This window comes from Aotus nancymaae, unplaced genomic scaffold, assembly GCF_030222135.1.
Source record: "Aotus nancymaae isolate 86718 unplaced genomic scaffold, 86718_ANA_hifiasm-v0.15.2.pri h1tg000057l, whole genome shotgun sequence".
NCBI lineage: Eukaryota > Metazoa > Chordata > Mammalia > Primates > Aotidae > Aotus > Aotus nancymaae.
The window spans coordinates 68,962,761-68,984,584 of NW_026988471.1; the positions used below are offsets into that span (position 1 = coordinate 68,962,761).

General features: G+C 46.4%; 1 protein-coding gene, 1 long non-coding RNA gene and 1 other non-coding gene across 18 annotated transcripts in view; 1 reads left to right on the top strand and 2 right to left on the bottom strand.

The window, feature by feature from the left end:
* LOC105704607 (uncharacterized) overlaps positions 1–6,623 on the bottom strand; it is a 42,425-nt gene extending 35,802 nt beyond the window's left edge. For 5 of the 16 annotated variants that reach the window (XR_010337962.1, XR_010337953.1, XR_010337955.1 and 2 more), the window contains exons 1-2: positions 5,181–6,082; positions 4,654–4,729 (exon numbers count right to left, since the gene is read on the bottom strand). This is a non-coding gene — a long non-coding RNA (uncharacterized LOC105704607). Of the gene's footprint in view, positions 1–4,653; positions 4,733–5,180; positions 6,085–6,241 lie in introns of those variants that run through there. The other 11 variants (XR_010337960.1, XR_010337952.1, XR_010337950.1 and 8 more) reach the window with 7 other exon arrangements.
* A 22-nt stretch (positions 6,624–6,645) lies between these two features.
* PCBP1 (poly(rC) binding protein 1) lies at positions 6,646–8,337 on the top strand. Its single transcript, XM_021671066.2, has one exon. It carries the CDS (start codon positions 6,913–6,915, stop codon positions 7,981–7,983), a length of 1,071 nt encoding a protein of 356 aa, XP_021526741.2. The 5' UTR covers positions 6,646–6,912; the 3' UTR covers positions 7,984–8,337.
* A 3,478-nt stretch (positions 8,338–11,815) lies between these two features.
* On the bottom strand, positions 11,816–11,918 carry LOC135269838 (small nucleolar RNA U13). The gene has a single exon (XR_010338088.1). It is a non-coding gene; the product is annotated as a small nucleolar RNA U13 (small nucleolar RNA).
* Positions 11,919–21,824: the final 9,906 nt, after the last annotated feature.

The window sequence follows — 21,824 nt, forward strand, 5'->3', positions numbered from 1 at the left end:
ATATTGCTTGGGGCCAGGTGCGGTGGCTCAAGCCTGTAATCCCAGCACTTTGGGAAGCCAAAGCAGGCAGATCACGAGGTCAAGAGATCAAGACTATCCTGGCCAACATGGTGAAACCCTGTCTCTACTAAAAATACAAAAATTATGTGGGCATGGTGGCATGCGCCTGTAGTCCCAGCTACTCGGGAGGCTGAGGCAGGAGAATTGCCTGAACCCGGGAGACGGAGGTTGCAGTGAGCTGAGATCCTGCCACTGCACTCCAGCAAGTCTGTCTCAAAAAAAAAAAAAAGAAAAAGAAAAAAAGACAAATTGCTTCAAAGTGCCTGTTCTGGTTTCTGGCTGGAGGCTACACCTCCTAGCCAGGCAGCATGGCCGCCATGCAGGCTGCAACTCTTTATGAGAAATAAAGCTCTGTTTTCCAAAAGAAAAAAAATTTAAAAAGATATATTTCTAGCTGTAGTAGCCTAGAAAGTAACAAGGGAAAAAGCTCTCTCAATTTACTCTTACTTTATTTCTTATTATTTTTCATTTTTTAGATAGGGTCTCGCTCTGTTGTCCAGACTGGAGTGAAGTGACACGATCATGGCTCACTGTAGCCTCTAACTCCTGAGCTCAAGTAATTGTCCCACCTCAGCCTTACAAGTAGCTGGGACTACAGATGCACACCACCATTCTCAGTTAATTTTTTAAATTTTTTAATTTTTTTGTACAGACAGGGTCTAACTATGTTGCCCAGGCTGGTCTCCAACTCCTGGACTCTAGTAATCCTCCTGCATCAGCCTCCCAAAATGCTGGGAATACAGCTGTGAACCACCATGCCCAGCCTACTATTACTTTAAATAAAAGAGAAACAGAAAGATAAATTTTAAGGGAGAGAGAAAAAGAAACCACTAAAAAAAAAAGTGTTTAATAACTTCTGGATTCAAGAAAAAAAATGTTACATGTTAGTAGCAATTTTTTTTTTTTTTTTTTTTGAGATGGATTCTTACTCTGTTGCCCAGGCTGGAGTGCAGTAGCACCATCTCAGCTCACCTCAACCTCCATCTTCCAGGTTCACATTCACATGTCTCAGCCTCCCAAGTAGCTGGGATTACAGGCACATACCACCATGCTCAGTTAAATTTTTTTGTGTTTTTTTAGTAGATACAGGGTTTTGCTACGTTGGTCAGGCTGGTCTCAAACTCCACCCCCCTCACCACCTCATCCACCATACTCGGCCAATATGGCAAATTTAAATAGCTATAGGCCAGGCATGGTGACTCACATCCATAATCCCAGGACTGTGGGAGGCTAAGGCAGAAGAATCACTTGAGCTCAGGAATTCAAAACCAACCTGAGCAACATATCAGGACCTCATCTCTACTAAAAATAAAAATTAAAAAATTAGCCGCATGGTGGGCACACACCTGTAGTCCCAGTTACTGAGGCTGAGGTGGGAGGATTACTTGAGCCCGGGAGATTGAGGTGGCAATGAGTTATGACGGAGCCACTACACTACAGCCTGGGTGAGAGAACGAGACCTTTTCTCAAAAAATAAAAATTAAAAATTAAAAATTAAAATTAAATAGCTGTAGCATGCTTGCTGAACCAGGTAGATTAGAGAAAAAAAAAAAAAATGTGGTCCCTGCCCCAAGGGAACTTAAGAGTCTTATTGAGGAATCCTTCCCACCCCTTCCAAACCCATAAATGTAAACATCAGAGAAAGGAGAGAAGAGATTTTCTAAAACAAGAGTTAGGAACTTAAGGTAAATGCATTGGCTGCTTGGGGGCAGAAAAATGATGACTGGCTGGAAAGCTTTCTGAGTTTACGGTAAAGTTATCCCATACATTAAAGTCCATATATATATCACAAGCATCAGAAGCTATGGAAAAGTGCAATCCACAACTAGGAGTCAAGAAGCCTGTGTAACCTTGAGCAAGTCGCTTCACTCCACTGATCCAAAAATGGCTCTTCCATAAAATGGGCATAATAATAAAGTTGGCAAAGTTGCCTGTGATGATTAAACAAGTAATGTGAAATCATTTTGAAAGGTTTTACGTGACGTATCAACTTAACATAAGAGGAAGCAACAATCATTCCTCTGACTGGAGCATAAATCCTGTGGTGCAACTTCCAAAGTCTAAACCTGACTCACCTTCTTAGCCTTGTTAACCCCCTCAACCAACCTGTGGTCACTGAGTAAGAGGAGACGAGTTATGTGTGAGGCTCCAGGGGTGGAGCAGTGACTACTCAACCAGTTGCTCCATGTCTCAGTGGCTTCATCTATAAAATAGATGGTGTGGAATTCACTCAGGTATCCATAAGATAATGCAAGTCTGAGGAAGGGAGTGGAGATTTTACCAAAAATGTGGAAAATATTTACATAGCCATCCCACCACCCAAGGATAAATAACCAAGGTCAAATATCATCACTTCCTGGACATCATGAATAATTTAATCTCTTGCTTTCTAGATAGGAGAACTGAGACCCTGATAGATGAAGTGGGTTGTAGAAGTCTCAGAGCTAGTCACGGGCAGAGCTAAGACTAGGGCCCAAAGCCTCAGATTCCAAAGTCCAGTGACCTCTTTGACAGATCACAGCATCACCCAAGGTTCCTGTATGACATGTTATCAACCCCAAGACACATTAAAATTTAACCAACAACCAAATGTGGACTACAAGGAACTATAAGATTCCAGGGGAAGCAGGGAGGCTGAGAGCTGGGGGAGCTGGGAAAGGTAAGGCTTCACTGAGGCAGTACAGTAAGTCCCAAAGGTACATAACAGAAAATTATGGAAATATTTCAATAGGTAGTCTTGGGAATAAAGACCTGATGGATAAACTTTTCTCTAGGGAAGAGAAATAGATTAGATTTACAAGGCCAGAAGGCTTTGTTTGAATATTCCTTGATTATATGCGATTTAGTTCTTTTGTTGTGACCTGAGTTTCTAACACTTGCTAATATTTTTAATTCCCTCATCTATTACGTCTCCCTATGAGACAGGACCCTCTGCAGAGACCATATCCAGTTTAGTGGTTAAGTAGGTATCTCTGGACTCAGATTGACTAAATTCAAATCCTTGCTTTACCCCTTCACCAATCTGTACCTCTGTAAAACTGACCTAATATCATCACCCATTTCAGGAGGTTTTGTGAGGATTAAATGTATACAAGCAGTCAACATTAATAGGTTTTTAATCATTTTATTTATTTATTTTTTGAGACAGAGTCTCGGTCTGTCGCCCAGGCTGGAGTGCAGTGGCGCAGTCTCAGCTCACTGCAACCTCTGTCTCCCAGGTTCAAGTGATTCTCCTGCCTCAGCCTCCCAAGTAGCTGGGACTACAGGCACGTGCCACCAGGCCCAGCTAATTTTTTGTATTTTTAGTGGAGACGGGGTTTCACCATGTTAGCTAGGCTGATCTCGATCTCATGACCTCATCATCCACTGGCCGAGGCCTCCCAAAGAGGTGGGATTAGAGGCATAAGCAACCGTGCCCTAATCACTTTATTTATAATGTGTCCTTCTTTTTTTTTTTGAGATGAAGTCTCACTCTGTTACCCAGGCTGGAGTGAGGTGGTGTACAGTCTCAGCTCACTGCAACCTCCGCCTCCTGGGTTCAAGCAATTCTGCTTCAGCCTCCCTAGAAGCTGGGATTACAGGTGTGTACCCCACAGCTGGCTAATTTTTTCTGTAGTTTTAGTAGAGATGGGGTTTCACTATGTTGGCCAGGCTGGTTTTGAACTCCTGACCTCAGGTGATCCACCCGTCTCAGCCTCCCAAAGTGCTGGGATTACAGGCGTGAGCCACCACGCCTGGCCAATGTGTCCTTTTTTACATATAAAGACTAGAAATTACCCAAAAACACTGCATGTAGTAATTATTGTTTTGCAAGAATTTTGTTATATGTGTGCACATAAATGTCTTGTCATAATGTAAAATGTTTCTTACAGTGGTTTTTTAAAAAATGTGAGAGACACTGAATACACAAGGCTTAGAACAATGCCTAGCACACGGTAAGCACTCTTACTGTGCTGTAACTGTTAAATGTGTTTGTAGGGTTATATAAACTAATATGAAAGCACTTTGGAAAATATATCTGATAGCAACACAAGTTAAAGGCAAAAAGCCCTTCTTTTGTGTATCACACCCACACAATCAGAGCCCTGCTCAGGCACCTATTTGGCCCACTGAAGAGGCCACAGACTGACTGACCTAACACCCTGTCAATCTCTGCAGAGAAATGGAGGTTTGGTGCCAGAATGTATTTTTTACCTGGTTGGGGTGTTGGAGTGGGGAAGGCAAGAGTCAAGCCCATGGGGAGCTGAAAGAAGCAAATGAGTCATACAGAGAACTGTTTGCTCCCCCGGAGCCAGGTAGACTCAAAAGTGCCACAGCCAAGGCCAGACTGGCAGATACCTGAGTCTCTGGGCGGGCTGAATCACTTCCCCCTCCCTATCCTCACCAAACACCGCATAAGAGCACTTGAGACCGCCCATTACAGGTGTACCTCATATCAAGAAAAGCTGGAGCCGCCAAATACAAAAAGGGGCAGACTACACAACAAAAGATTACCTGAAGGGTTCATTTAAATGACAAGCTCACCTAAACGTTTAAAATAGCATTTAAATTCCAAAACTCTGATTTACAGAAAAATCTGGAAAATGTGCTCACCAGTAAGGAAATCTGGAGGTCCATTCCCGACACTGTGTGACCTTGAATTAGGCACTTCATCTTTAAGTGTCTTCCTCTGCTTAAAAAAGAGAGAGAGATGAGAACACCTACCTCAGAGGCTCATGATAAAAATTAAACATAGGATGCGGTGAAATGCCTGGCATCGAATGTGCTGGCACTGGCCAATGCACAATAAACACCTGTCCCCTCTAAACTAAAAGTGAACACTAATTGTGTTAAACTGTTAATAAGATTCACCGGCCAACTGGCCTGTGAAAAAGTCAGAGGCCTTCTAGTCTCTTCACGGTTGTCTTGCTTTTAAAAGCTTTATAAACCATCTCTTGTTCTCCCCAGTACAACGGACCATGCTAGGAAGTCTAGAAAAGCAGTAATTTATCTTATTCCTTAAATTAAGCAAAGGTTTCCAAATGCTTTGGTACGGTGGGGACCCAAATTATCCTTTGGTACTGCCCCCTATTACCCATTATTAAGCTTTAAAAGGGCGAGAGGCTAAATATTGTGCCTACATTTTAGTTATTCGCGTTCGTTTCAAATTAAAGGCAGGAAAACGCGTTAAAATTAGGCCTCCTTGCACTCCAGCCTGGGTAACAAGAGCGAAACTCCATCTCAAAAAAAAAAAAAAAGAAAGAATGAATTAGGCCTCCGAGCTTCAGACCAGCCTGCGGGGTTTTTTTTAATCCCGGAGGGGTCATAAGACTCGCGGAACCGCGAAGGCCCGGAGGAGGAAGGGGGGTGCATTATAAAGCTTTCGGGCGGACCCCAATTTCTCGTTGGCGACAAATGCTAGCCACGTGTCGCCATTTTGTCCTCAAGAAACATGGCGGCCGCCCCGCGGGGAAAGAACGGGGGAGGCGGAGTAGCGCCACGTTGGCCGCTTTCCCTGAGGAATTCTGAAGCACGTTGCGCACGGGGCCTTTTCTGGTGTGGCTTAGGCCAAGGGGAAAGGGCAGAAATCACAACTCATAGGCCAGGGTCTCGAGCGACACTTCTTCAGCGGGAGGAACCGGCAGTAAAGGCCTTCCAAGATGGCGGGCCGTGGTGGATCCGCCCCCGGAGAACGGGGCGCGGCGGCTGCGCCCATGGGCCTAAAATACAACTGTGGGAGCCCAGACCGCGCGGGAAAAGCCGCAGAAACGCCCTGAAGCCCTGGTGGGCACCCTCTGAACAAAGAGGCCTCCACAGGCGCACACTATTGTTTCTAAAGTCGGACAAGGGTGCCGCGGTGGAAACGACACAAGGGCAGGAGGTGGGGTTTCTGTGGCTTTAACCGAAACTTGTGAAACGCAAACAAAGCATTATGTAAATGGACGCCATTCTTTTTAGGACCACGTTTCTAGTACACCCCACAAACAGCAGACCCGCAATTCGAGCGGCGGCCGTGAGTGGGTTTCGGTCTTTCTGCTCACCGACCGCCGCCGGGGGGCAGGGGCCGGGGTGGGGGTGGCGGTTGATGCGGGATGCCCGCGCGCACCCGCTCCACAGGCCTCGCCTCGCCGCCCCTCCCCCCCGGAAGACGGCGGTTGCCCCTCCCGTCCCCCCCACACCCTCGCGCACGCGCCCTGATCACCTCACGCGCACGTTTTAAACCCGCGGCGTCCCGTCTGGTGCCTGCAGTTTCCGCCGGGGCTGCCCGCGTCGCTCCGCGCAGGAATCCCTTATGTAGAGGAGGAAAATAATGTCTGTCTACCATACACAACACTAATAATTTCAGTCACCTGCCAGTGCCGTTAGAGTTAAAGAAATACGTATTCATTTTAAAACTTTGCCGGACTCACAACTTCCCCCCCGTAGTGCGCTTCGTTCTCACTACTGCAGTGTCAGAAGGGTTTTTTTTAAGGACCATGTGAGGGTTGGCGCAATCTTGTGACCTAAAAAAGACGGGTCCTCATTTTTTTTCAAGGGGTCCTGCGCAGCAAGCACTTCCGGGGTCAGAGGGTACGCGGGGTTGAAAGCGGGCTTCCCGCCCCGCCCAGACCGCCGAGGCTGCCGCCGGAGTCGCTACCGCCGCGCCCTCGCCCACCCGCCAGCCCGCCGCTCCCGGCCCCGCTCGCCCCCTCCGCCGCCGCCGCCCGCCCCTGAGACTACGCTGCGGCCTCCTGCCCGCTCCCGCTCGCTCCCGCGGCCCTCGCTCGCCTCGCGCCGGCAGTCTTGGGCCTACACCTCCCCTCCCCCCGCCAGCCGCCAAAGACTTGACCACGTAACGAGCCCAACTCCCCCGAACGCCGCCCGCCGCTCGCCATGGATGCCGGTGTGACTGAAAGTGGACTAAATGTGACTCTCACCATTCGGCTTCTTATGCACGGAAAGGAAGTAGGAAGCATCATTGGGAAGAAAGGGGAGTCGGTTAAGAGGATCCGCGAGGAGAGTGGCGCGCGGATCAACATCTCGGAGGGGAATTGTCCGGAGAGAATCATCACTCTGACCGGCCCCACCAATGCCATCTTTAAGGCTTTCGCTATGATCATCGACAAGCTGGAGGAAGATATCAACAGCTCCATGACCAACAGCACCGCGGCCAGCAGGCCCCCGGTCACCCTGAGGCTGGTGGTGCCGGCCACCCAGTGCGGCTCCCTGATTGGGAAAGGCGGGTGTAAGATCAAAGAGATCCGCGAGAGTACGGGGGCGCAGGTCCAGGTGGCGGGGGATATGCTGCCCAACTCCACCGAGCGGGCCATCACCATCGCTGGCGTGCCGCAGTCCGTTACCGAGTGTGTCAAGCAGATCTGCCTGGTCATGCTGGAGACGCTCTCCCAGTCTCCGCAAGGGAGAGTCATGACCATTCCGTACCAGCCCATGCCGGCCAGCTCCCCAGTCATCTGCGCGGGCGGCCAAGATCGGTGCAGCGACGCTGCGGGCTACCCCCACGCCACCCATGACCTGGAGGGACCACCTCTAGATGCCTACTCGATTCAAGGACAACACACCATTTCTCCGCTCGATCTGGCCAAGCTGAACCAGGTGGCAAGACAACAGTCTCACTTTGCCATGATGCACGGCGGGACCGGATTCGCCGGAATTGACTCCAGCTCTCCAGAGGTGAAAGGCTATTGGGCAAGTTTGGATGCATCTACTCAAACCACCCATGAACTCACCATTCCAAATAACTTAATTGGCTGCATAATCGGGCGCCAAGGCGCCAACATTAATGAGATTCGCCAGATGTCCGGGGCCCAGATCAAAATTGCCAACCCAGTGGAAGGCTCCTCTGGTAGGCAGGTTACTATCACTGGCTCTGCTGCCAGTATTAGTCTGGCCCAGTATCTAATCAATGCCAGGCTTTCCTCTGAGAAGGGCATGGGGTGCAGCTAGAACAGTGTAGGTTCCCTCGATAACCCCTTTCTGCTGTTTTCCCATGATCCAACTGTGTAATTTCTGGTCAGTGATTCCAGGTTTTAAATAATTTGTAAGTGTTCAGTTTCTACACAACTTTATCATCCGCTAAGAATTTAAAAATCACATTCTCTGTTCAGCTGTTAATGCTGGGATCCATATTTAGTTTTATAAGCTTTTCCCTGTTTTTAGTTTTGTTTTGGGTTTTTTGGCTCATGAATTTTATTTCTTGTTTGTCGATAAGAAATGTAAGAGTGGAATGTTAATAAATTTCAGTTTAGTTCTGTAATGTCAAGAATTTAAGAATTAAAAAAACGGATTGGTTAAAAAATGCTTCATAATTGAAAAAGCTGGGAATTGCTGTCTTAAACTCTTTGTTGGTGCTTTTTTTTCTTCCCTTTTAGCGTGAGGTGTTTGGAGGGAGGAGGGAGAAGGGTGGGCCCGTCCTTGGTATTCTCTCAAGCTCTTCTCACCTTATCGGTAAGATTCCATTCCCTCTGTGCCCCAACAAAGGAACATGGCAGGCTGGGCCTGCTTTGGGATGTTTCCAGAGACAGGCCTCTGCCCATTTCTCTGGTACAAACAGGGTTTTCTCGAGGGGAAAAGGTGTGCCCACTCAGTAGGACCTCCGAATGGCAGAGCGTCCTCTCCATCTAACCAGTCCCCCCACCCCCACCTCACATGATAAACTTAGGGACAAAAAAAATATTCTGAGGTGGGAGGAGCCTGGGGAAGGGTTATGGGGGAGGGAAAGGAAGAGAAGGGAGGGCATGGGGGGGTGGTATTGGGGGCCTGGAGGAGGGCAACAGCTGCAGGGTGGTGGTGGGAATAGAGGGGTCTTGGTTGGGCAGCAGAGGTGGGAAGGGGGAGGGGATGGTACCAACAAGACGCACGTGTCAAGCATGCACCTGTGGCAAGCAGCCTGTCAGGATGTTATTACACCTGCCAAGTGGTATATCCAGAAACAAAAGAGGCCCAGTTTCCAGTTCTTCAGCTGTGTGCAATGTTTAGAGAATTGCTATACCAGGAAATAATCCTGCCTTAATGGGTCAGTCTTAACAGGCAGGAAGGTAGATTGATGCACTGACTATAACCTAAGAAGATCTGGATGTTAAAGATGCAGATTCCTGTGTCCCACCCCAAAACTAATCAGCTGCATTTTTAACACCCCAAAGGAGTCTTAGATTTGAATGCCACTGATTGTCTTCAGTGGAGGAAGATCCTGCTGTGAAGGCGTAGCAACCTCACATCCACATCAGCCAATGGGACAGACCTGACCTGATGAGAGAAGGAAAACTGCTAGGCAAAGGCAACATTAGAAACAATAGTACATGAAAATAGAGCCTGAGATGAGGGAAAGAAGAAACAATAGTATCAAACAATAGACCACTAGGTGCCAAAGTGGGTAGTTCAAACCCCAGCCACTATGGGAGATCACTCCTGGCAAAGAGAAGTTCTTGTAGGAGGGAAGTAGTAGTATCTGCAGTAAATATTTGTTGAGGCTTATTCTCTACAAGACATCTTCCTGAGGTACAGGCCTGGTTCTGAGAGTCCCTGGAGGTTAAGATTGGGGTCTGCCATGCACCTCACACTATGGCCATGCAGGGTTAGGCAAGCAGTCACTGAAGGGAGCCCAGATTTGCTCTCACATTTGAGTTCTGCCTCTTATTCATGGCTTTGGGCAAATTATTTAATCTCTGTAAACAAAAGATGTTAAAAGTAACACCTCCTGGGCTTGTGAAAATAAGATGAAAGCATGTATGTAAGACAGAACAGTGCTTAGAACACTAAATTTCAGTGTACTCTGGATTATAAAAAGCCAAAAGGCCTATTTCTGGGGGCTGAGGGTAGGCCACAACATCTGGGCAGAGAAGACAAGATTAAAAGGTAGGGAACAAAGCAATGTGTATTAAAGGAGTTGAACTTCGAGGCCAAGACAGGTGGGGAGGGTGGGGGACCTAATGAAGACCCAGAAGTGGGAACCATGCCTTCTGGGAGCAACGAGCACAAATCCAAATCAAGGCAGGAGTGATAGTAAGCTTGAACCCTCAAACACCAAGCTGAATAGTCTGTAAAGAACCCCTGAAATGCTGGGTGAAGCAGTTCAAATGCCTTATGAAAAGCAGACCTTAATACGAAAAATTAGGCTGGGTGTGGTGGCTCATGCCTATAATTCCAACACTTTGGGAGGCCGAAGTGGGCAGATCACTTGAACTCAGGAGTTTGAGATGAACCTGGGCAACATGGTAAAACCTCGTCTCTACAAAAAAAGAAAAAAATTAGCCAAGTGTGGTGGTGTGCACCTGTAGTCCCAACTACTTGGGAGGCTGAGGTAGAAGATCACCCTGCACCTGGAAGGTAGGTCGAGGCTGCGGTGACCTATGATCATACCAGTGCAGTCAGCCTGGGCAACAGAGCAACAACCTGTCTCAAAAAAGAAAAGTAGGCCTCAAACTTTCCTGAACCTCCTCCTCACTGCATCTTATATTGGGGAAAGCGGGCAGTAATTTGTAAAATAATGATTTAGGCAGCAAGGCAAAATGAATTGCTACTTGGAGAGATGAAAGGCAGGAATAGCAGGGACTTCCAAAGTCCCTCAAGGAAGAAGCAGGCTCTAATACAGGCTGGCAAGCGATATCAATAGGAATGCAAGGAAAGGAGCTAGTCAATGCAGAGAAATTGAAACTAGATAAAAATAAAAAATAAAAATAATTAAAAAACTAGATGTGGAGGCCAGAGAAACATATAAAGACAGGGAACAGTGAATTCAGGCATGGTGATAGAAGTAGATGCAGACAGAAGTATTCAACAAGTAGCTAGAAACAGGAGACAAGACTCTTGACGCGAAGTCAGAGCTGCATAAGGACAGAGGTAAATGAGGGGAAGGCACTAGAGATGAAGTTTTGGGGTATCTTACTGGGTCGAAGAACCTGGTTTTCTTGGTCACTGCATATTCTAGTACCTGTCACCATACTTGACACATAGCAGGGACTCAATAAATATTTGCAAAGTGTGTATGGAAGAGGCAGCCAGTGAGGACCGAAGGAATAGTTGAAGCAGCAGGAGAGAAATCAGGAGAGTACCCTTGAGAGAAGTCAAGGAGGAACAGTCCAGGGCTGACGGAGTGACAATAATGCTGTAAGGTGGTTATTTCACAGATTTGATGAACACCTACTGTGGGCAAAGTACTCTGAACTACAACGTGCTGTTGTGGTGCATTTGGAAGATGCCTAGTAGCTGATTACAGTTAGAATATGATCTTTGGTAATGGGAGGCAGAGGAGGTGGAAGAAGCCGTAGAATTATCTGGGGCTAAATTATCACCAGCCTTGAATGCCATAACAAAGGCTTTGAGCTTCGTACTGAAAATCAGTAGTCTCCAAACATTTTCTTTAAGTGTAGGCCTTCAATAGCAAGTCTTTAGCATATACCTTTATAACATGTTTGTTTACTTATAAATTATATATGTAGGCTAATCCTCATGCTTATATATAAGCTATATATAAGCAGAATTCTACATATGATATGCATTATAAACACAAAAATTAAATATTTGTTTAAAAACAAGTGAAATCTCTTATGAATCAGACAAGAGACATTTTTCTAATTGAAATATATATTTATTTATTTATTTATTTATTTATTCTGAGACGGAGTTTCACTGTTACCCAGACGAGTGCCTCAGCTCACTGCAACCTCTGCCTCCTGGCCTCAAGCAGTTCTCCTGCCTCAGCCTCCCAAGTAGCTGAGATGACAGGTTCCTGCCACCACCCCCAGCCAATTTTTGTATTTTTGTATTTTTATTCTTTTCATGTCAGATGGTAATGTGCTGACGTCGTAACAAGGTTTAAGGGTGGCACATCTCACACAAGCACGTGAACACCCAATCATCATGCTCATGAACTACAAAAGGATCTAATTTTTGTATTTTTAGTAGAAACAGGTTTCACCATGTTGGCCAGGCTGGTCTTGAACTCCTGACCTCAGGTGATCTGCCTGGCCTCGGCCTCATAAAGTGCTGGGATTACAGGTGTGAGCCACCTTGACTGGCCTAAATTATTTTATTTATTTTGAGACAAGGTATCATTCTGTCATCCACGCTAGAGTGCAGTGGCATAGTCACAGCTCACTGCAACCTCAACCTCCCAGACTCAGCTGATCCTCCCACCTCAGCCTCCTGGGTAGCTGGGACTACAGGTGTGTGCCAACATGCCTGGCTAATTTTTGTATTTTTTTGTAGAAACAGGGTCTCACCCATCCTGGTCAACATGGTGAAACCCCATCTCTACTAAAAATACAAAAAATTAGCTGGGCATGGTGGCGCGTGCCTGTAATCTCAGCTACTCAGGAGGCTGAGGCAGGAGAATTGCCTGAACCCAGGAGGCGGAGGTTGCAGTGAGCCGAGATCGCGCCATTGCACTCCAGCCTGGGTAACAAGAGCGAAACTCCGTCTCAAAAAAAAAAAAAAAAAAAAAAAAAAAAAAAAAAAAAAAAAAAAAAAGAAACAGGGTCTCACTATGTTGCCCAGACTGGTCTTGAACTCCTGGGCTCAAGCAATTCACCCGCCTTAGCCTCCCAAAGTGCTGGAATTACAAGTGTGAGCCATTGCACCTGGCCGAAATCTAAATCTTTTTTTTTTTTTTTTAGATGGAGTCTTGCTCTGTTGGCTAGGTTGGAGTGCAGTGACACAATCTCAGCTCACTGCAACCTCCACCTCACGGGTTCAAGCAGTTCTCTACCTCAGCCCCCAGAGTAGCTGGGATTACAGGTGCCTGCCACTACACCCAGCTAATTTTTGTATTTTTAGTAGAGACGGGGTTTCACCATCTTGTCCAGGGTGGTCTTGAACTCCTAACCTCATGATCCACCCACCTCAGCCTCCCAAAATGCTGGGATTACAGGCGTGAGCCACCGCTCCCAGCCCAATATCTAAATCTTAATAGTTTTGTTGTTGTTGTCTTCATTGTTGTTTTTCAGAATGAGTCTAGCTCTATCTCCCAGGCCAGAGTGCAGTGGTGCAATCCTGGCTCACTGCAACCTCTGCCTCCCGGATTCCAGCAATTCTGCCTCAGCCTCCCAAGTAGTGGGGATTACAGGTGCGCACCAGGCTGGTCTCAAACTCCTGACCTCAGGTGATCCGCTCATCTCGGCCTCCCAAAGTGCTGGGCTTACATGCATGAACCACCACCATGCCTGGCCAATCTTGTTTTTTTTAACCCTTCATGCCTGTCCTTTCAGACACCAAAGGAATTCTGGGGAAAACAATTTCACTGGAATGAGTATGCTTGGGGAGCAGAATTTCAGAAGAGTGATGTGGGGAAGGCAATTTGCAGCAGAAGAGGAGGGCATAGTGGGTGAGGGAATGGAGGCAAGGGTATCCACTGCTCAAATACTTGATGATGCAAAGGAGGGAAAGAAATAAGTCAAAAACTTGAGCAGGAGAATTGGGGAAAAGATTGTTTTGTTTTATTGGTTTTGATAGGAACCTCACTAAAGGCAGATAGCAAGGAATCAATAGTAAGCTGAATGTTAAAGGTACAGGTGAAAGAAGACTATGGCTCTAGCCATAGTCTGTTGGACTGTTGGAATTGAACTCTGTCCCCTCTTCCATAGGAACTTGCATCTCAGAATTCCTCTCCTTTGTTCTTTCTCTTTGGCGCAGCTTGAGCATGTCCTGTCCTCTTCTGGATGGAGAGCTAGAAATTGATGAGGCCCCTACGCAGTTGCTGTTTCTTGTCACAGCCTCGTTCCTGCTACCAACTGTTAGGCCACAGCCACTGCCATAGTTGGGAAGAACCCGAACAGGTTGACAAACACCTGTTGTGTCACAGCCATAGTAGTTGTATCATGTGTTTAGACTCCACCAGTCCCCAATCCCCTCCTTTGCCCCATGAAAATATAGACACACGCCAGGAGCAGTGGCTCATGCCTATAATCCCAGCACTTTGGGAGGCCAAGGCGGGTGGATCACGAGGTCAAGAGATCGAGACCATCCGGGTCAACAAGGTGAAACCCCGTCTCTACTAAAAAATACAAAAATTAGCTGGGCATGGTGGTGCACGCCTGCAGTCCCAGCTACTCGGGAGGCTAAGACAGGAGAATTGCTTGAACCCAGGAGGCAGAGGTTGCAGTGAGCCGAGATCGCGCTATTGCACTCCAGCCTGGGTAACAAGAGCAAAACTCCGTCTCAAATAAATATATATATATAGACACACACGCACACATGTACATGACCACCATGTGCTCCCCTCCAGCCAGTAGTTTGGACAGTGAATCACCACCCTTGGGTTCACCCCTAGAGCAGCTAGACTCCATGTGACCTGAAAAGTAAGCAGTGTTTACCAAGAGCTTGAGGTTTGTGAGTTGAACCCAACACCCTTGCTACTCTTGGCTATCCCAAGTGGTGAACCACATACTGTCCAGCATCCCCACCTGCCACCTCCTGCCAGTGAGACAGCGCCCTGCCAGACGTACAAATAGGCAGTCACAGCAAGAGAAGCCTTCCACTACCAAGTCCTCTGGTCACCTCACCTAGCCTGGCCACCTGAGGGGCCTTCCTAAAATTCAAATCTAAACACGTGTCCCCCGATCAAAGGCCTTCCAGTCCCTCCTCACCCCCATGGTCTACAAAAGAAAACCCAAACTGTTCAGCACAGCTTTCCAGGCCCTTGAACATCTATTCCCCCCCAGCCTCACCAGTGCAAGGCTTCACCCTTCTGATCCTGGCTGTGCTCTTCTTCTCTACCTGCCTGGGGTTCTGGCAGCAGAACCCTGCTCTTTCAGCAGCAACATTCTGCAAGGAAAATCACTCTGTGCTGAGACTGGAAGACCTGAGTTCTAGTCCTGGCTCTGGTATCAGCTCACTGGGAGAGCTTGGACAAATTCCTCCCTCTTTCTGGGTCTTAGTCCTCCATCTGAGAAGACGGGGTAAGTTCAGACCCATGATTCTCTGGCTGCTTTGGAAAATAAGGCTTCCTTTTTGGGCACCCATCCCAGCTTCTGCCTCCTGCCACAGGGCTGACTTCTGACACACAGGCCTTCTGTAAGCACTCTAAGAGAGAAAAGCGGAAGTTGACAAAAAACTGGCAGCAACAAGCCCCAGCTTGGCATTTTGGGTAACTATTCATGGGCACTTGATTGAGGAGGAAGTAGAAAGGAAGAACTTCAGATCGATTTGCTCGGAACATACCTGATCTATCGTGCCTGTCACTTTAGACTTTTTCTTATTTTATTTATTTTTAATTTTAATTTATTTATTTATTTCTTTTTTGAGATGGAGGCTCACTCTGTTGCCCAGACTGGAATGCAGTGGCGTGATCTTGGCTCACTGAAACCTCTGCCTCCCAGGTTCAAGCAATTCTCCTGTCTCTGCCTCCCAAGTAACTGGAATTACAGGCATGTGCCACCACACCTGGCTAATTTTTGTATTTTTAGTTGAGATGGAGTTTCATGATATTGGCCAGGCTGTTCTCAAACTCCTGACCTCAGGTGATCCACCTGCCTCGGCCTCCCAAAATGCTAGAATTACAGCCGTGAGCCACCTTGCCAGCCTTTTTTCTTATCTATTTATTTAGAGGTAGGGTGTCACTCTGTCACACAGGCTGGAGTGCAGTGGCACAATCTAGGCTCACTGTAACCTCCGCCTCCCAGGTTCAAGCGATCCTCCCACCTCAGCCTCCAGAGTAGTTGGGACTACAGTTGTGAGGCACCACAGTGGCTGTTTTTTTTTTTTTTGTATCTTTTTTTAGAGACAGGGTTTTACCATGTTACCCAGGCTGGTCTTGAACTCCTGGGCTCAAGCGATCCACCTGCCTCAACCTCCCAAAGTGCTAGGATTATATGTGTAAGCCACCATGCCCAGCCTGCCCAATTTTTCAATCAAGAAAGCAATATATGAAGCCTGGCATGGTGGCTGACACCTATACTCCCAGCACTTTGGAAGGTGAAGGCAGGAGGATCAATTGAGGCCAGGAGTTAGAGACTAGTCTGGGCAACATAGTGAGAACTTGTCTCTATTATATTTAAGAAAAACAAAAATTTAAAGGCCAGGAACAGTGGTTTATGCCTATAATCCCAGCACTTTGGGAGGCCAAGGCAAGAAGATCAGTTGAGGCCAGGAATAGACTTTGTCTCTATTATATTTTAAAAAAAAAAAAAAAAAAAAAAAGGCCAGTCAGTCATGGTGGCTCACACCTGTAATCCGAGCACTTTTGGAGCCGAGGAGGGCGGATTACAAGGTCAGGAGATCAAGACCATCCTAGCCAACATGATGAAACCCTGTCTCTACTAAAAATACAAAAAAATTCGCTGGGTGTGGTGGTGAGCATCTGTAGTCCCAGCTACTCGGGAGGCTGAGGGCAGGAGAATCTCGTGAACCCGGGAGGCAGAGGTTGCAGTAAGCCAAGATTGGACCACTGCACTCCAGCCTGGCGAGACAGAGCAAGACTCTGTCTCAAAAAAAAAAAAAAAAAAAAAATTTAAAGGCCAGGGATGGTTGCTTATGCCTGTAATCCCAGCACTTTGGGAAGCCAAGGTGTGAAGATTGCTTGAGCCCATGAGTTTGAGACTAGCCTGGGCAACATGCCAAAACCGTGTCTCTACCAAAAATACAAAAAAAAAAAAAAATAGCTGGACTTGGTAGTACACACATATAGTCCCAGCTACTTAGAAGGCTGAGGTGGGAGGATCACCTGAATCCAGGAGGTCCAGGCTGTAGTGAGCTATGACCACGCCACTGCACTCCATCCTGGGTGAGAAAGACCCTGTCACCGAAAAAATGAATAAATAAAAAATAAAAAGAAAGCAATATGTATCTTTTTAGAGCATACATGAATATCTAACACATATAAAAATCCTTATTGGTAGGCCAGGCACGGTGGCTCATGCCTATAATCCTAGCACTCTGGGAGGCCAAGGTGGGCAGATTGCCTGAGTTTAGGAGTTTGAGACCAGCCTGGGCAACATGGTGAAACCCTTTCTCTACTAAAATACAAAAATTAGCCAGATGTGGCAGCGCGAGCCCGTAGTCCCAGCTTCCGGAGGCTAAGGCAGGAGAATTGCTTGAACCTGGGAGGCAGAGGTCTCAGTAAGCCGAGATTGCACTACTGCACTCCAGCCTGGGTGACAGAGCAAGACTCTGTCTCAAAAAAAAAAATCCTTGTTGCTATTAACATCCTATATTCTTTGTTGTATGCATATATAAATATACTACTTTTCAATATATATAGACACAGTCTTGCTCCATTGCTCAGGCTGGAGTGCAGTGGTGCAATCTTGGCTCACTGCAATCTCCGCCTCCCAGGTTCAAGCAATTCTCCTGCCTCACCTTCCTGAGTAGCTGCAATTACAGGTGCTCACCACCCCACCTAGCTAATTTTTGTATTTTTAGAAGAGATGGGGTTTTACCACGTTGGCCAGGCTGGTCTCGAACTCCTGACCTCAAGTGATCCGCCCACCTTGGCCTCCCAAAGTGCTGGGATTACAGGTGTGAGCCACCGTGCCCAGCCAAATTCACCATTTTTTTTTTTTTTTTTTTTTTGAGACGGAGTTTCGCTGTTGTTACCCAGGCTGGAGTGCAATGGCATGATCTCGGCTCACTGCAACCTCCACCTCCTGGGTTCAGACAATTCTCCTGCCTCAGCCTCCTGAGTAGCTGGGATTACAGGCACGCGCCACCACGCCCAGCTAATTTTTTGTATTAGTAGAGACGAGGTTTCACCATGTTGACCAGGATGGTCTTGATCTCTTGACCTCTTGATCCACCCGCCTCGGCCTCCCAAAGTGCTAGGATTACAGGCTTGAGCCACCGCGCCCGCCCCAAATTCACCATTTTAAAGTGTACAATGTAGTGGTTTTTAGTGTATTCACAAGATTGTGTAATCATCATCACTATCTTATGCCAGTCATTTTCATCACCCCAAAAAGTAACCTTTTCATCTATTACCAGTCCCTTCCATCCTCCCTCACCTCCCATCTCCATGCCTGAGTCTCTGGCAAGCACTAATCTACTTTCTGGCTCTATGAATTTGTTTATTCGGCACATTTCATATAAATAGAATTATACAATATGTGGCCTTTTGTGTCTGACTTCTTTCATTTAATATAAGTTTTCAAGGTTTGTCCATGTTGTAGCATGATTCAGTACTTTTCTTTCTTTTTTTTTTTTGAGATGGAGTTTCGCTCTTCTTGCCCAGGCTTGAGTGCAATGGCACAATCTGCCCTCCGCCTCCCAGGTTCAAGCGATTCTCCTTCCTCAGCCTCCCCAGTAGCTGGGATTACAGGCATATGCTACCATGGCCCGCTAGTTTTATATTTTAGTAGAAACAGGGTTTCTCCATGTTGGTCAGGCTGGTGTCGAACTCACAACCTCAGGTGATACACCCACCTCGGCCTCCCAAAGTGCTGGGATTACAGGCGTGAGCCACTTCGCCCAGCTAATTTTTGCTTTTTTAGTAGAGATGGGGTTTCACCATGTTGGCTAGGATGGTCTCTATCACTTGACCTGGTGATCGCCCACCTTAGCCTTCCAAAGTACTGGGATTACAGGCATGAGCCACCACACCTGGCCTAATTTTTTGAATTTTTAATAGAGATGAGGTTTTGCCATGTTGCCCAGGCTGGTCTCAAACTCCTGGCTTAAATGATCTGCCTACCTTAGTCTCCCAAAATGCTGGGATTACAAGCTTAAGCCACCATGCCCAGTCACTTTTATTTTCTTTTTTCTTTTTTTTACTGTAGCTAGTTTTGGGGGTGTAAAGTGACACCTCACTATGGTTTTGACCGGCAGTTCCGTAATTGAGTGTCTTTTCATTTGCTTATTGGCCATTTATATACCTTTTTTTTTTCACTCAGTCTCACTATTGTCCATGAGGCTGGAGGGCAATGGCGCAATCTCAGCTCACTGCAACCTCTGCCTGCCAGGTTCAAGCGATTCTCCTGCCTTAGCCTCCCAAGTAGCTGGGATTACAGGTACCTCCCACCACGCCCAGCTAATTTTTGTATTTTTAGTGGAGACGGGGTTTTACCATGTTGGCCAGGCTGGTCTCAAACTCCTGACCTGGCCGGGCATGGTGGCTCACACCTGTAATCCTAGCACTTTGGGAGGCCAAGGTGGGTGGATCACCTGAGGTCAGGAGTTCAAGACCAGCCTGGCCATCATGGTGAAACTCCGTCTTTATTAAAAACAACAACAACAAAAAAAAACTCCTGACCTCAGATGATCCACCCACCTCAGCCTCCCAAAGTGCTGGGATTATAGGCATAAGCCACCATGCCCAGCCAATTTATGTATCTTCTTTGGAGAAACGTTTATTAACAACCTCCCCAGCTTGGGCAACATAGTGAAAACCCATCTCTACTAAAAATGTTAAAAGTAAAAAAAAAAAAAAAAAATAGCTAGGTGCCATGGTATGTGCCTGTGGTCCCAGCTACTCAGGAGGCTGAGGCAGGAGAAGTGCTTGAACCCAGGAAACGGAGAATGCAGTGAGCCGAGATCATGTCAGCACACTCTAGCCTGGGCAACAGAGCGAGACTCCATCTTAAAAAAATAAAATAAAATAAAATTCTTTGCCTATTTAAAAATTTAAGTTGTCTTTTTATTATTGAATTGTAAGAGTTCTTTATATATTCTATGTGCTAGAACCTTATTAGACATATAATTTGTAAATATTTTCTCCCATTCTGTGAGTTGTCATAACTTTCTTGATAATATCCTTGAAGCACAAACGTTTTTAATTTTAATAAAGACCAACTTTTTCTTTTTTCTTTTTCTTTCCTTCTTCGTTTTTTTTTTTTTTTGGTAGTGGCTGCTTGTGCTTTTATTGTCATATATAAGAAACCATTGCCTAATTTAGGTCATGAAGATTTATACTCATGTTTTCTTTTATGAGTTTTATAGTGTAAGAACTAGAACTACGAAACTCTTAGACGAAAACACAAAGAAAGAAAACAAAAATATAAATCTTCATGATCTAAGATTTAAGTCTTTGATTCATTTTATGTTAATTTTTGTATATGGCGTAAGAGTCCAAATTCGTTCTGTTGCATGTGGATATCCAGTTGTGCCAACATCATTTGTTGAAAAGACTATTCTTTCATTATTTTCTATTTTTCCCCCATTTTTTACCTTAAAAATTTGTGAACATTTTCACTACAATAAATACTACAATTTTGTGGTCTTTTTATTTATTAATCATATATCATTTTTTTAACCTCTCTCCTGTTTATGTACATTTGTTTGTACATTTTTCTTTTTCTTTTTTTCTTTTTTTTTTAACTCAGTCTCGCTCTGTCACCCAGGCTGGAGTGCAGTGGCGTAATATCGGCTCACCTGAATTCAAGTGATTCTCCTGCCTCAGCCTCCCTGGTAGCTAAAACTACAGGCACCTGCCACCACACCCAGATAATATTTGTATTTTTAGTAGAGATGAGGTTTCTCCATGTTGGCCAGGCTGGTCTAGAACTCCTGACTTCAAGTGATCGGCCCGCCTCGGCCACCCAAAGTGCTGGGATTACAGGTGTGAACCACAAAACCTGGCCTTGATTTTTTTCTTTTTTCCTTTGTTTGAAATGAAGTCTCACTCTGTCATCCAGGCTAAAGTGCAATGCAGTGGCTCAATCTCCACTTACTGCAACCTCTGCCTTCCGGGTTCAAGTGACTCTCCTGCCTCAGCCTCCCAAGTAGCTGGGATTACTGATGTGCGCCACCATGCCCGGCTAATTTTTGTGTTTTTAGTAGACTGGGTTTTGCCGTGTTGGCCAGGCTGGTCTTAAACTCCTGACTTCAGGTGATCCACCTACCTTGGCCTCTCAGAGTGCTGGGATTACCAACATAAGTCACCGCGCCCGGCCTTGGTTTTTGTTTCTGTTTTTGTTTTTGAGATGGAGTCGCTCTGTTGCCCAGGCTGGAGTGCAGTGGCACGATCTTGGCTCACTGCAAACTCTGCCTCCTGAGTTGGAGCAATTCTCCTGCCTCAGCCTCCTGAGTAGCTGGGATTACAGGCACATGCCACCATGTCTGGCTAATTTTTGTATTTTTAGTAGAGACAGGGTTTCACCATGTTGGTCAGGCTGGTCTCGAACTCCTGACCTCGTGATCCACCGCCTCATTTTCTTAAAAGTTATTTGGCTGGGCATGGTGGCTTTCGCCTGTAATTCCAGCACTTTGGGTGGCTGAGGTGGGCAGATCACCTGAGGTCAGGAGTTCAAGACCAGCCTGTCCAACATGGAGAAACCCCATCTCCACTAAAAATGCAAAATTAGGGGCCGGGCATGGTGGCTCACGCCTGTAATCCCAGCACTTTGAGAGGCTGAGGCGGGCGAATCACGAGGTCAAGAGATCGAGACCAACCCGGTCAACATGGTGAAACCCCGTCTCTACTAAAAATACAAAAAAATTAGCTGGGCACGGTGGCACGTGCCTGTAATCCCAGCTACTCAGGAGGCTGAGGCAGGAGAATTGCCTGAACCTAGGAGGCGGAGGTTGCAGTGAGCCGAGATCGCGCCATTGCACTCCAGCCTGGGTAACAAGAGCGAAACTCCGTCTCAAAAAAAAAAAAAAGAAAAAAGAAAAAAAATAAAATGCAAAATTAGCCAAGTATAGTGGCCTGTAATCCCAGCTACTCAGGAGGCTTAGGCAGGAGAATCGCTTGAACACAGGAGGCAGAGATTGTGGTGAGCTGAGATCATGCCATTGCACTCCAGCCTGGGCACAAAAGCAAAACTCCATCTCAAAATAAATAAACAACTGTTTTTTGGCTAGGTGCAGTCGCTTATGCCTGTAATCCCAGCACTTTGGGACGCCAAGGTAGGCAGATCACCTGA

What these genes read in the sequence shown, in the direction of transcription:
- PCBP1 (XM_021671066.2), top strand. Translation starts at nt 6,913, where the DNA reads ATGGATGCCGGTGTGACTGAAAGTGGACTAAATGTGACTCTCACCATT.